At 36.7% G+C, this 12419-nt stretch overlaps 1 protein-coding gene across 2 annotated transcripts in view; it reads left to right on the top strand.

The window, feature by feature from the left end:
* ANKFN1 (ankyrin repeat and fibronectin type III domain containing 1) overlaps positions 1 to 12419 on the top strand; it is a 136069-nt gene that overhangs the window by 82907 nt on the left and 40743 nt on the right. For both annotated transcript variants that reach the window (XM_068655151.1, XM_068655152.1), the window contains 2 exons: positions 492 to 686; positions 2188 to 2301. In XM_068655151.1, the coding sequence (XP_068511252.1) occupies positions 492 to 686; positions 2188 to 2301 (309 nt within the window). The remainder of the gene's footprint in view (positions 1 to 491; positions 687 to 2187; positions 2302 to 12419) is intronic.

The raw sequence follows: 12419 nt of genomic DNA, 5'->3' as shown, positions 1-12419 counted from the left end.
AACCTTTTTTGTTTTGTAATCAATATGATTGTCATTTTTACCTTTATATAGTACACGATAGTTCATACTGGCAATCTGGACTGCTAAATTTTGAATTAAAATTATTCTGAGTACTGGTGAATAATAATCTCCACATGTAAAACTGCTCACTATCTGTCAAGCCTGTCAGAGGACTAATTAGATATTACATGGGCAAAACTGAGGCACAAGAAAAACCTGAAAAGAGAGCCATTGTTTCCCAGCCATGGCCCTTAAGCATAGAATTCTCATTCTTAACTTTTCCAATTAGATCTCTTTTGTAGAGATTTATATATTGTATGTGTTTATCAATAACCAATACCAACCTCCAATCAAGCTGATGATAAAATATCTATTGGAAGGCAGAGTGTTCAAAGATTTGACCTTACATAGGTTACGCTGGAATTCATAAGGCCAGAATTTTGTCATGTGAGTCCCTCAAGCCATTTTTTATTTTTCCCTTTTCTTGGTAGTTGTTGACATGGAAAGCAGGTCAATGCATCTGAGTACATTGGTCCAGGAAGCCCAGCAGCGAGTTACTGAATTGTCTGCACAGGTGATGAATGAAGGCCTTGGTACAGACAACACAGAAAAAGAGAAGCAACTAAAAGCTTGGGAATGGAGATACAGGCTATACAAGCGCATGAAGGCAGGCTACGAGCATGCTAGTAAGTAGAAGAAAATAGTTGCAAAGTTCAAGACAAGAACTCTACAACTGAGAACACTGCCTTTGTTGAGAAAGGGTGCTCTAACTGATTTTCATAGCACTGCTGTGAAGTAGATGAATGTTAGGATGGGAAAACTAAGGCATATGCAATTAAATAGTCTTGCACAGAATGAGAAAGAAATTGATGTTAGGACCAGAGAGGAACAAATATCTGAGAGTAGCAAGCACACAGCTTCTAAAGGGAGTGGGCCATGTAAAACTGTTGAGATGAGATAGATCCACAACTCCTGGTTCAGAATCTAATGATTCTGTCCCTCTTCTTTCACTTCACGTTTACTTCTGGATTTCATTTCATGTAATCAAAGTTTAAAATAGGACAATTAGAAAAATATATGAATGTGGATAAAAAGGGAGAGGAACATTTAGTCTTTTTTTGCTGTTGTTTTATTCTGATTTTTTAAAATATTTTTGTTTTAAAATAATGGAGTTGTTGTAAATACCTTTTTTAAAGGACTATTTTTCATATAAAACCATGAAAACGTAATTTTTTTGTTGGCATCTACATACAAAATTTCATCAGTGTAGTCAGAGATTGGGCCGCTTTAAACCATTCTGCAAGCGAGTCTACCCAAAATAAATGTGAATTTGGGCCCATGGGAAGGAGTAAACATAGCTGAACTGCTTCACATTTAGATCTTTTAGCCGTTTCCTATTAAATGAAATATAATCATTGCTATAAACATTTTTGCAGCCATCTCTATATATGTGTACTTACAAAAAATTTTCTCAAATTTATTGTATTTTAAGATTACTTCTAGAGAGAGGAAGTGCTCCTTGTACTAGACATTAACTATAGCAAATGCAGCAGTATTGTAAGTTTGTATAATGATTTTTTTAAAATCGGCTCCAGCAGTAAGTAATGCCATTCTGTTTGATTTCTGAATTGAGTATGATTGATATTCTGTGAATTAAACTTTTTTATTTTTCTCCAAAATGTTAGGTCTCAACTGACAAATGTATTTTGGAACTACTGCACTGAAACATTTGTGGAATTTGCAATTTCTGCATCACAATAATGTAAAAATGTTTTCTGTTATTTAATATATTTGCATTTGTTAGTGAAACCATAAAGGTTTAATTAGCTCTTTGTGGTTTTGTCCTTTCTCTCTCCTCCTACCCACCCCAAGAGATTTATAGGGGCTTTTCATTGACATAATTAGCATGAATCTGTTTTATTGGGTTACATATATGCAGGAAGATATTTTTAACTGAAAGGAGCCAAAAAGCATGATAGAAACAAATGGTGTCTGCAGCATATTGTTAGCAGGAGCACTAATTAAAATTCTCAAAAGGCAGAGAACACAAACACCTACAACACAAACACCTACAACCCAAAGCTCACAATTGCAGAGTGATTTTCACTGGGTTCTTTGAAGACTCTGAAACATTGTTTGAATAGGATTTGTTGTGCTGAAGAGCTGATGTTTTCTCTTCTCTCCCAGGAGCCCCTGAGGCGCCAACCAATGTCTGTCTCATGGTAACAAGCAGTACATCACTCACTGTCACCTTCCAAGAACCTCTGAGTGTCAACTCAGCTGTGGTGACCAAGTATAAAGGTACTGGATTTAAACATCTTTCATTTACCTTAACAACCTACAAAAATTTGAGGGCCAAATGAGAAAGGTGTTTTCACTAGAAATGTTAGAATTTAATAATTTTCACAATAAATAGCTGTAGTAGTTGAATTTTTCTTTTTAAAAAAAAAAAAAATAAAATAAAAATCCTCAAAGACAAGGTTTTATTAAAAAGGAAAAATAAATTAACCAAAAGCTTTCTCCTTGAGTGCTTTGAAGGAGTTTACTTGACTTACTGTGGTTAGGACATCAGCTCAGTGACTGGATTGAGATGAGCCAGCTATAAAACACAGGCTAACTTTTGGTGCCTGTGGGCTTCTGAAACTGTGTGTATCCTTGCAAATGCCAAACCCACACTACCATTGCGTAAAGGAATGCCTCTGGAAGCTGAAACTTCTGGCAGAGGCATTATACAGCCCAACTAATTAGCTATTCCAGGGCTGCCACATCATTCTTGGAAGAGCAATACATATGGGGTGGCACCAGTTAGTTGCAAAGTGGAATGAATAGGAAAATGCTTTCATCTGAATAGCTCTGTTGAATAGAAAATGGTTGCAAAACAGAATTTCTCTTTCACAGAAAATCCCAATATTAAAAAAAAAAAAAAAAAAAAAAAGAAAAGTTTTACCAAAGATTGAAACAAATATGAAAATGAGAAAATTTAAATTTAAAAAACTCCTCTTTAAAGGAACGTGCAGGTTTTCTCAAGTATCTGGAACAGTAAGGTCTTCAATGTTAAGTGCAGCAACCAGCAGCCTTCATCTTCAGTAGGAGCTTGCATCCTTCCACAGGTCAAGAGATCTGAAAGCACTGTCCTGAAGATCTGAGGCCTTCTTTGCATACTCCAGGGGAGTGCAGAGCCCAAAAGAGTCTGAAATTATTTTCAGCTGTGTTTCTCAACATTTCCTGTTGTATCTGTTCCTTTGTATTAATAACTAAAACCTCATTGTTATAGGTATTTGTACCTTGGATTTCCATTCACGTAGTAAGAACCATAATGGTTAGGTCCAGACCATTATATTTCATGTTTCTGAGTGTAGGTGTCACAACGATTGCTTCAACAGGAGATGTTCAGAAAGCTGCAGTCCATCAAGTGCCCAACAGCTCATGGAGTTCCTCCAAAGGTCGAACATGCTACCAAACAGACTCCACTGCACAAGCACACAAAGGAGTACATAAGATTATTTTGGAAAAGGCATGTGCCTTCTCAATCTTCTCTCTCTATTTCCAATCACAGATGCCAGTCATCACTGGATATGCCCAGAATTATTTTTTTCATAGTGCAAAGGGAAAAAACAAAACCAAACAAAATGCCAGACATCACTAAAACCATCAAAGTGATTCCATTCTTGATAGCCTCAATAGAAGGGTAAATTACTGTATTACACCTATTTAGCTGTGCAGTGCTGCAGGAAGTGTGATTTGCAAAAACATCAAAGCCCTTTAGGAGCTTAAATCTAATTTTCAACAATGGGTTGGGTTGCCAGGAAACTAAATTTCATTTAAGGGCTTCCTACTGCCAGATTTACTTGTGAAAATGATACTTGGGTTCCCGAAACATTTAAGTTCTCTTGAAAATATCAGCCTGCTCTTTGTGATATGCAGGTTTTAAACAACCCTGAAACACTGTCCATATTCTCATTACAGTAAATGTTGATATTTTCACAATAAATCAAATTCCCATATAGAACTGATTTTTAAATCAGAATACTACAACCAGTTTCTAAATGTTGTAGTATTTTATCTTGCTTATTCATTTGGATTGTCTATTTCACACCATGTCTGTTCTGTCCTCATCTTAATAAGCACAACATTAAGAGAAATTTAATCCAACTTGACCTAACTTTCTAATCAGACTAGGTAGCCTTGCCGTCATATTTTGAATTACCCTCACTGGTGCTCATTTTATGCTTTATCAAGTTGACAGTTCTGCCAGAATGTTCTTTTTTAATACTTCATCCCAAGAGACTCACATATTTATGGTTAGATAAAAAGAAACATCATTAATAGCTGCTTTTGATGACTTTCGGGAATTAATTAAGCACTGGTTGTAGAATTGTTTATTACATTATGGAGTGAGATTCTGTGTGCTAGTTTGAGGGGTCATAAAACGAACCGTTCAAATGATCTCTTGTAGGAATGATTAGAACCAGCTAGCAATTACCCTGAAAGGAGAGCTTGATAACATTGTCTGAGGATCTTTTCAGTCACATGTATAAATCTCCTATACAAAATAAATAAATAAATAAATAAATAAATAAAAATCTATGCATTTTGCTGATTCAGGGACAGAAATAAAATGTTAGGTTTTATTTTGCTCAATACTTTACCATTTCTTTTTCTAAGCAAAGAAAAAATCAGAAGCATTTGTAGGAGTGTGTAGGGAATACCTGCTCATTAACAGAAGCTAATAATGTTCTTTTCTATGGACCAGAATTATAGGGGATGAAAACTGACATCACTTCTGTTCAGTTTAGTTTAGTTCCCTAAAAACATTGAGAAGCTGCCAATTCCTTTTTTTTTTCTGTATTTTTTTTAACATATTTTTCCAAATTTTACTTGCTCAAATGTCATTTAGAAATTAGGCCTGGAACATTATCTAACTGTCTGTTATTTTCCTGTGTGTGATCTTTTCCCTTGTTAGCTGTATGACTTACAAATAATAATACAGGAGAATAATACTTTGCACTCACTCTCTAACCACTAAAACCATCTCACTTCATTAGAAGATTTAATTTTAACCACACACAGTGAATGAGTATTGACTTTGGTGTCCCAGCTGGATGGCAGTTCAGTGACTGCATTCTGTTGAGCCATTGCTTTAAGGAGCCAGAGTATTCTCTACTTCCTCTCCTGGATTGTTGTTTAATGTTGCAGGCACCATCCTAATGGCTCCCTTCAGTTTCCCTCCAGAGAAGGCTACAACGTGGTGGTGGCTGATGTGAAATAATTCCAATGTATATTGTAACTTAGTAAAGTGTTTTGAGGCTGGAAGCAGACAGGCATACCATAAATCAATAATAATAGTAATAATCCACTCCATGCTACAGAAAGATTCAAAGCCAGAGACACCTCACTCCAGCCAGTTTTAGGAAGGATGTGAAGCATCGCTGTAATACTGAGAAGAAAAACCCATGCCCTTGGTTAATCATGCCCTAAAGCCAAACTTTACATTCCATCATGGAAGTACTTAAGACCTGCTTTAGTTTTACATTTTTGTAAACACAATCAAAATGTTCCACGCTAATATAAAAAATAACACCACCATTTGAAGCTATGGTGGATCTTTTTATAAAATGTTTTGTTTAAAGTGTTGTTACTGCATGATACGTTTTTACCCTAGAGGTATGCTACAGTAACCATCTTGATGCAAAAAAAAAAAAAAAAAAAAAAAAAAAAAAAAAAAAAAAAACACAAAAAAACACAGCAAATACATAATCCACCTAGGTGCTACTTGACTCCTAGAAACATCTCCATTTGAGCTGTTGAGCTGACTAGTAAGTGCTTGGTAGAACTCCTAAGACTGGTTGTCTTTCTAGGGTTCACAGGTTCCACACAACACATACACATAGAAAAATAAGATTAATTAAAAGAACAATTTATGATGATAAGTAATTTTATTGCACTTATTTTCTATATATTCTAAACCTGGTATTTATTTTTCTTTTACAGTCAATAAGTACAGGTTAACCTTGTCTTATTGCATACTATTCTTCATGAGTTTTCCATTAGAAATAGTCATAGTAGTGGTCTGATCCCCAAGTATAGGATAAGAAAGAAAAATGGACACAGTGCTGAACATTACCTACTGGGAAGGACCACTATGCAATGGAAAATCTCCATTTATATTTTATTTACCATTTTTAAACAAACATCTATATCCCCTTTTGGAGAAAAATGAAACAGCTTGTATAACCAAAGTTGAGCTAATTTATTTAAGAGCCTGGAACTATTTATGTTTGAAGAGAGAGGAAGACAGAAAAAAATCTGAGACATGTTTGATGTAGCAAACAGAGCTGATCTTCTCTCTGTTTGGATGTAGCTGTGGAATTGGATGCCAAGTTATTTTCCAGATAGTGATGCTAAGCTGTCTAGGCTGCTTTAGCCCTTGTTACCTTTTTATTTAGTTTGTTATTTTAGCAGAATATTTCATGTTAGTCTGGATTGCCCAGCTGCCTTCTAGGATTTCTGTTGGATGGAGAGAAGATTTTTTTATTTTCTATGTCAATGTAACTTTTCTAAAAAATAAGAGGCAGACAGCTTAAATCAGGAAAGAGGGAGTTATGTCTTGCTTAAATTTTGACAAAGTCACTTCCTGCCTCCTTTCCTCCAAGGCAATTGTGGTTCATTTCAGATTTTTTTTGCTTTAGAGTAACTTAAATTGTCTTTAAATTGCTGGTTCAGTCCTAGTTAGAAATGCATTAGCCTCAGTATTTTGCTATAGGATGGCCACATGTTGTATGTCAGTTATAGGCAAGCACTTTTATCCAGGAATTTGGTGGTATCATTGGAAATCTTTAATCAAATGAAATTTAATCAAAGGATTAAATGAGCCACCTTTCATTAAGGGCCAACAAATGAGATTATAAAATGAGAAAATTTGCCAGGTTGGGCCTGTAGGATATGTGTTCTGTAGCTCAAAAAAGTCAGTATTTGAGATTTTTAACTGACATCTCACTATGTCAATGGAAGTCTTTCATTGAACATTTTGGTGAGTAAAACCTCAAAGATTTTACAAAAACTGTCTATGATTTTTGTGTGATTCTGCATGTTTTACATTCAAGAGTAGTACTTTCACAACTAAATAATCTTGTCAGTTTGTGTCTGTCTCTGTCCCTGCAAGCATGTACAAACACTCATATATTGTACGCTTTATAATTGTGTATTTGATTTGTTTATCAGTAGTTGAATTGCCATGTTTGATCGAGTTTAGGTTTGTTCCATAGCAGACTTCCTGCAGTGATCCATCCAGTATTGCACAGTGGGTTTGGCTCCAGACAGATCTGGCTAGTCTAGTAGGTAGAGTTTACACAAAGACTTGAGTGCATATATTTACAAAATCTCCAGCTTTTTTTTTTTTTTTCACTTTGGTGGCAACTAACTGTTCACATAGTAGTATCAAAGGCAAAAACAGCAAGCCTCTGCTTTGTTTGATTTCCAGAAGAACCTTGGTTATGGAACTGAATGCTTGTAGAAGGCAATCTTAGGTACAAAAATGCGTTGCTTTAACAGTATTACCTATGCATCTTCAAACAGTAGATGCTACATCACTGCTTGATCCTGTTCCAATTTATAGTGGAATTGACTACCATTCTGCATTCAACTTGATCTTGCAACCTTTTTCACTTATTATTCAAAGTTTCGTTGTATATTCTGAAACTTTTTCTTTCCCCTGAAACAGTTCTTGTTCTATAAAATGGAAAGAAAATACTTTCCTTTGTAAGACATTTGAATTTATCCTGCTGAATAGGTGTGGTCTGATATTTTTTACAGTAGTTCATTTATGGCATTTTATTAGGTCTCCTGGGCACTTTATTTGCACGTTACATTTTGGTAGCTAACAGGACTGTGCAATTTGACTTCTATTTTTATGCTTAGCAAGTATAAAAATGTATAAAAGTTAGAACAAACCTTTCTATTTCTAGCTCCTGTTAAGGTTTGTAGCATGTGTTGAACTTAAAAAATAGTTCTTAAACTTTACATAGTTTGCTGTATATTTAAAAGCACCTTTGAGCCTGGATTAGCTACTAAGTGATGGTGTAGTTATCTAATGTAGTTGATCAGACAGCAATTACTCAGTCCAGTCATTCTTTCCTTCTGCTTTGTGTTTTACAATGATTTTAAACAGCAGCCCAAGACGAATGGCTGTGGGAAAACCCAGACATATAGACTCTGGTTTTGTCTGTCTTTGGTGTCTAAGAAAAAGGCTCATACCTTGATGTTGCTGAATTTTAGACATTGCTTTACTTTTTATATTTGCTTTGACTTACTAGCATTAATGTGTAATTTTAACAATGAATTGTACATGGCTAAGCATTAGAGCTTCTAGTTTATACACAGGGCGTAGAAGAGGTGAATTTCCTGTAGTGTGGCAGGTCTGGAACACAAGGCCTTCAGTTTCTCTCATGAAGAAGGTTCCCCATTTAGCAGATCTTCTGATCTATGGGTTTGGAAATGCTTCCTCACTGGCGACTTACCAACATAAGCTGCTAATAAGATAGATAAGTCAACAGAATATCTTAAAGGGATTGTGGCAACGTGTTCCTAGTCACCAGTTTGTCTGAAGTCTTCTCTGATCCATCATGGACTTCTCTTGTTCATTTACAAGGGTCTAAAAGTAAGCCATTTTGCCTCTCCAACCAGAACTTGGTACTGCTCTAGTGATTAGATCAGACCCACAGAACTGATAAATAAATGTAAAGTTGGAATCAGGTCTTTGGATCTGCTTCAAGCTCTTACCTTGTGTGTTGAACATAAATTGCAGGGTTTACTGTTTTTATGCATTAGTGCTCAATTAGTTCATACATGAACACCCAATCAATTAATGCATGAGCACCCAATCAGTTCATGCATGAGCACCCAATTAATTTACTAATGAGTGCCCAGCTGGCTCACACACAAGCACCCTAATAACTCATGTCTGAGCACCCAATTAGCTCACGCATGAGCACCCACTAATTCATGCCTGAGTACTGCGTCAGGCATATATTGACAGATGTTGGTAGCCAGGGGCCGTGGGTGTCGGAGGAGGCCAGGAACTGAAGGGTGCTGCTCACAACTGGCCCAGACGGCTCTGAAACTGATGGAAAACCCCACTGCTGAGTATAACCCTCTGGTGGAAGCAAGGGAAGTTGATACTAGGAAAGGGGTGGATAAGTATTTGGCTTAAATTGAGCCTGGGAAAGGGTGTTTGCTTAAGTGGTTGCTTAATTGTTTATATTTTCTTTCTTCTCAATCTGAATTAGTGAATAGATTAATTGGCAATAAATTAAATTAAGTAAAAATTCTACAAATCAAGACAGTTTTGCTTGTGACACCTGGCTGCAGTGCTAGGGAGTGGTGAAAAATCTCTAAATTACTGTAGGGATTAGTTTATAAAGGAATAAAAGCCTTAAATATGAGTAATTAACATCTATTCAGCAATGTCCCTCTTAAAAAATATATTACAGGAGAACCAGAGGAAAAGCAGTGGAATCCCATTAAGCAGATTAATTGAATTAGGGTTTGCGTGTTTACTTTCTTTGTTAACAGTGCTATGCAGTGTTCCAGTTTGTCTCGTACATTTTGATAGATGACTTATTTGTTTGCATTTGCTCAACTACTCACTATTAATTAGATTTTAAGGTATTATGTTTTGGGAAGAAGCTGAACCTAACCCATGCCTGCTTCACACAAATGAGTTGTCCTTACTTTCATAAACTCCCATGCTGGCTTTGGTTGCACAGATTACATGAGTGAAATGTACCCACTGGGAGTGGAAATTTGCAGAATCGGAGCCAAGGCTGCTATACCTTCCTAGGGCATGAAGTCTTTGCATAAGAACCCTATTTATTCTCCAGTCCCCTTTCACAGTTCTAGCATGTATTTTCTCCCACTTTTCTTTTCACAGCCAGACTGGGTGATGTTGGCCATACCAGGGCTGAGACACAAATCTTGGCTGTTATTATAATGCTAAGTTGTGTTGTAGCTTTTTGACCATTGGCCACATTGGAAGACCATATTGCCTCTTTATTCTAAAGTGCACAAATTGAGTAATAAAAAATAAATAAATAAATAAATAATAAAGAGAGAGAGAGAGAGAGATACAGGAGATACAGGGAAATGCATCAAAACTCCTCAGTGCCAAATCTTTGTTTGTTTGTTTGTTTTTCCTGGTGGAAGCATTATGCTGGGATCTCTGTGAATACTCTGTACAGCTGGTATAACCTGTCTCCCTGCTATCATTCTTTGCAGAATTTCCAAATTCTGAGAGGCATAGAGAGAGCCTGAACTCAAATCTGCAAAAATTGGTATCCATTTCTGATTTAGTCTGGAAGGGCAGGTCAAGGCAGTTAGGAGGAGCTGACCAAATACTGCAAACATAAAAAAAATCAAGAATGTTTTTCTCCATCTGAGCTGGTGATGCTGTGTACACCAACACATTGATTCCTCCTAGCTGTCTTGTTGCTTTAAATTGGTAAGACATTATGAGTATAAATTGTTATTATTATTTCATAAAGATCAGCAGACAGAAAAAGATGATGTGAAGGGATTTCTGGCATTAGGGCTCTCTTTCAGTTTTACATTTCAAAGGAAGCTATTGAACAATGCAATTATTTGTTCAGAGACCCTTGGGAACACAAGCTAAGATCACAGAGTCCTTCATCCTAGGCTCTGGACACAGGGAGGAAAGGAAGGAGAGAGAATCCTTGCTGCATAAGAGTCTGGGTTAAGTCATAGTGGCACAGTGCTTTGCCCAAAGTCACACAGCAAGTCAGCAGCAAATGCAAGAATAAAATCCAGAATCCCGACTCAGTACACTATTCAGTAAACCCCATCAACTTAGCAACATAAGTTATGTCCCTCGGTCTAATTAATCTATTCAGCAATTCAGTGAATAATTTAAGTGCAAGCAAAAACAAATGCCAAGTGAAGTGACAAATTCTGCTGTGGCTTGGGCTATTTATTTTACTCAGGAGAAGGTGTTTTCCTGAATGAATCTGCAAAAGCGTCAGGAGGTATTTTGTACCACCACTTTGTCTCTTGTCTGTCTGATAAGCCATTTAAGGCATATTCAATATAACAGAAATATAGTGACTGGGAAAGAAACAGGTGAAAACAAACTCGCCCCTTTATTTTAAAGTGCATGAATTGAGTATAAAAAAAAAAAAACACTTGGCCACAAGTAGGTTGCATAACTTAAGCCAGTCTAAAATTATGTGCCAGCAATTTACATGAGTTTTATGTAACTGTTTATACTGCTGTTTATTTAAAAATTACTACTTATCTTGGCTACCGCAGCAACACATCGTGCATTTGCTAGCTCTGGAATACAGGGCACCTTCATTAAAACACATAGTCACCAATATATTAAACACACAAAAAACCCCTGCTCTGACATAACGTGAAGTGTCAGATGGAAAGCCGCAACAGCGAAGACATTCAGCGTTCATGACAAAGCAGGCCTTTGGGGTGTTCAGAACAGGACTGGAACATGCTCCATCCTTAATTCACCCAACAGCTCTCAGGTCCTTTACAGCACAGTTGGTACACTCTACAAGACCAGCTCTTGTTCCTAGGCTCTTATAAAGGACCCTCTTCATCTTCAGGTTTTTATACTTGCATATTTTTATATTGAACTTCTACATTGCTGAAGCACCCAGCCTTTTGTTCTTTCTTAAAGTCCCAAGTACTTCAGAGCTACACAGATAGCTGATACTTTTTGTTTACTACCAGAGCAGTCTCTCCCAACACTCTCTTGGAAAGGAGGCAAAGATTTAGCATGATGGGTTGCTCATTCACAAAGTCGCAGGGATTTCCCCGTCTACAGTAGAATTAATAAGAGATGAATTTCACTATGTTTTTGATAGGTTTGCCTGAAAGTTTGAGTCTGAAGGTACAAGTTATTAAAGCACAGAGGTATGACTTGGTGATTAACCTTAACTCTAATCCTGGTAGCTGTCATTACAAAAATATAATTTAAGAAGGAGAGATTGTTTTTTTATCTGCAGCAATCAGTTCCCCACTTGCATGTATTTAAAAAAAACAAACTTGTGGTAGCTTTTCATGGTCTGTTTGATACTATTTTACAGTCACATTAATTTTTGCAAGGAATGAGGAAGAATACTGACAGCAGGATGGTCATTTCAGACCCTGTAAGTAGAAACTGGACAACAACTGTGGTCTGTACAAGTTGATGGAAGCACTTTGGTGAAGGTGCCCTTTGTAATTCATGCTGCAGAACAGTTTGGGAGGGATCTGCCAGCCCAGAGCCACTTAGTGCACTTCAAAAGTGGACAAGACAAGGCATAGATCCTTTCAGAACTCTAATTTCAGTGACCATTGCAGGACCAGGCTTGGACAAGAGAGCCAAAGCCGACTGAAATCAACAAGGAGAATAG

The sequence above is a fragment of the Anas acuta genome, chromosome 18 (assembly GCF_963932015.1).
Source record: "Anas acuta chromosome 18, bAnaAcu1.1, whole genome shotgun sequence".
In the NCBI taxonomy this organism is placed as follows: domain Eukaryota; kingdom Metazoa; phylum Chordata; class Aves; order Anseriformes; family Anatidae; genus Anas; species Anas acuta.
The sequence above is the reverse complement of the archived record's forward strand: the minus strand, read 5'-3'. Positions and strand labels throughout refer to the sequence as shown.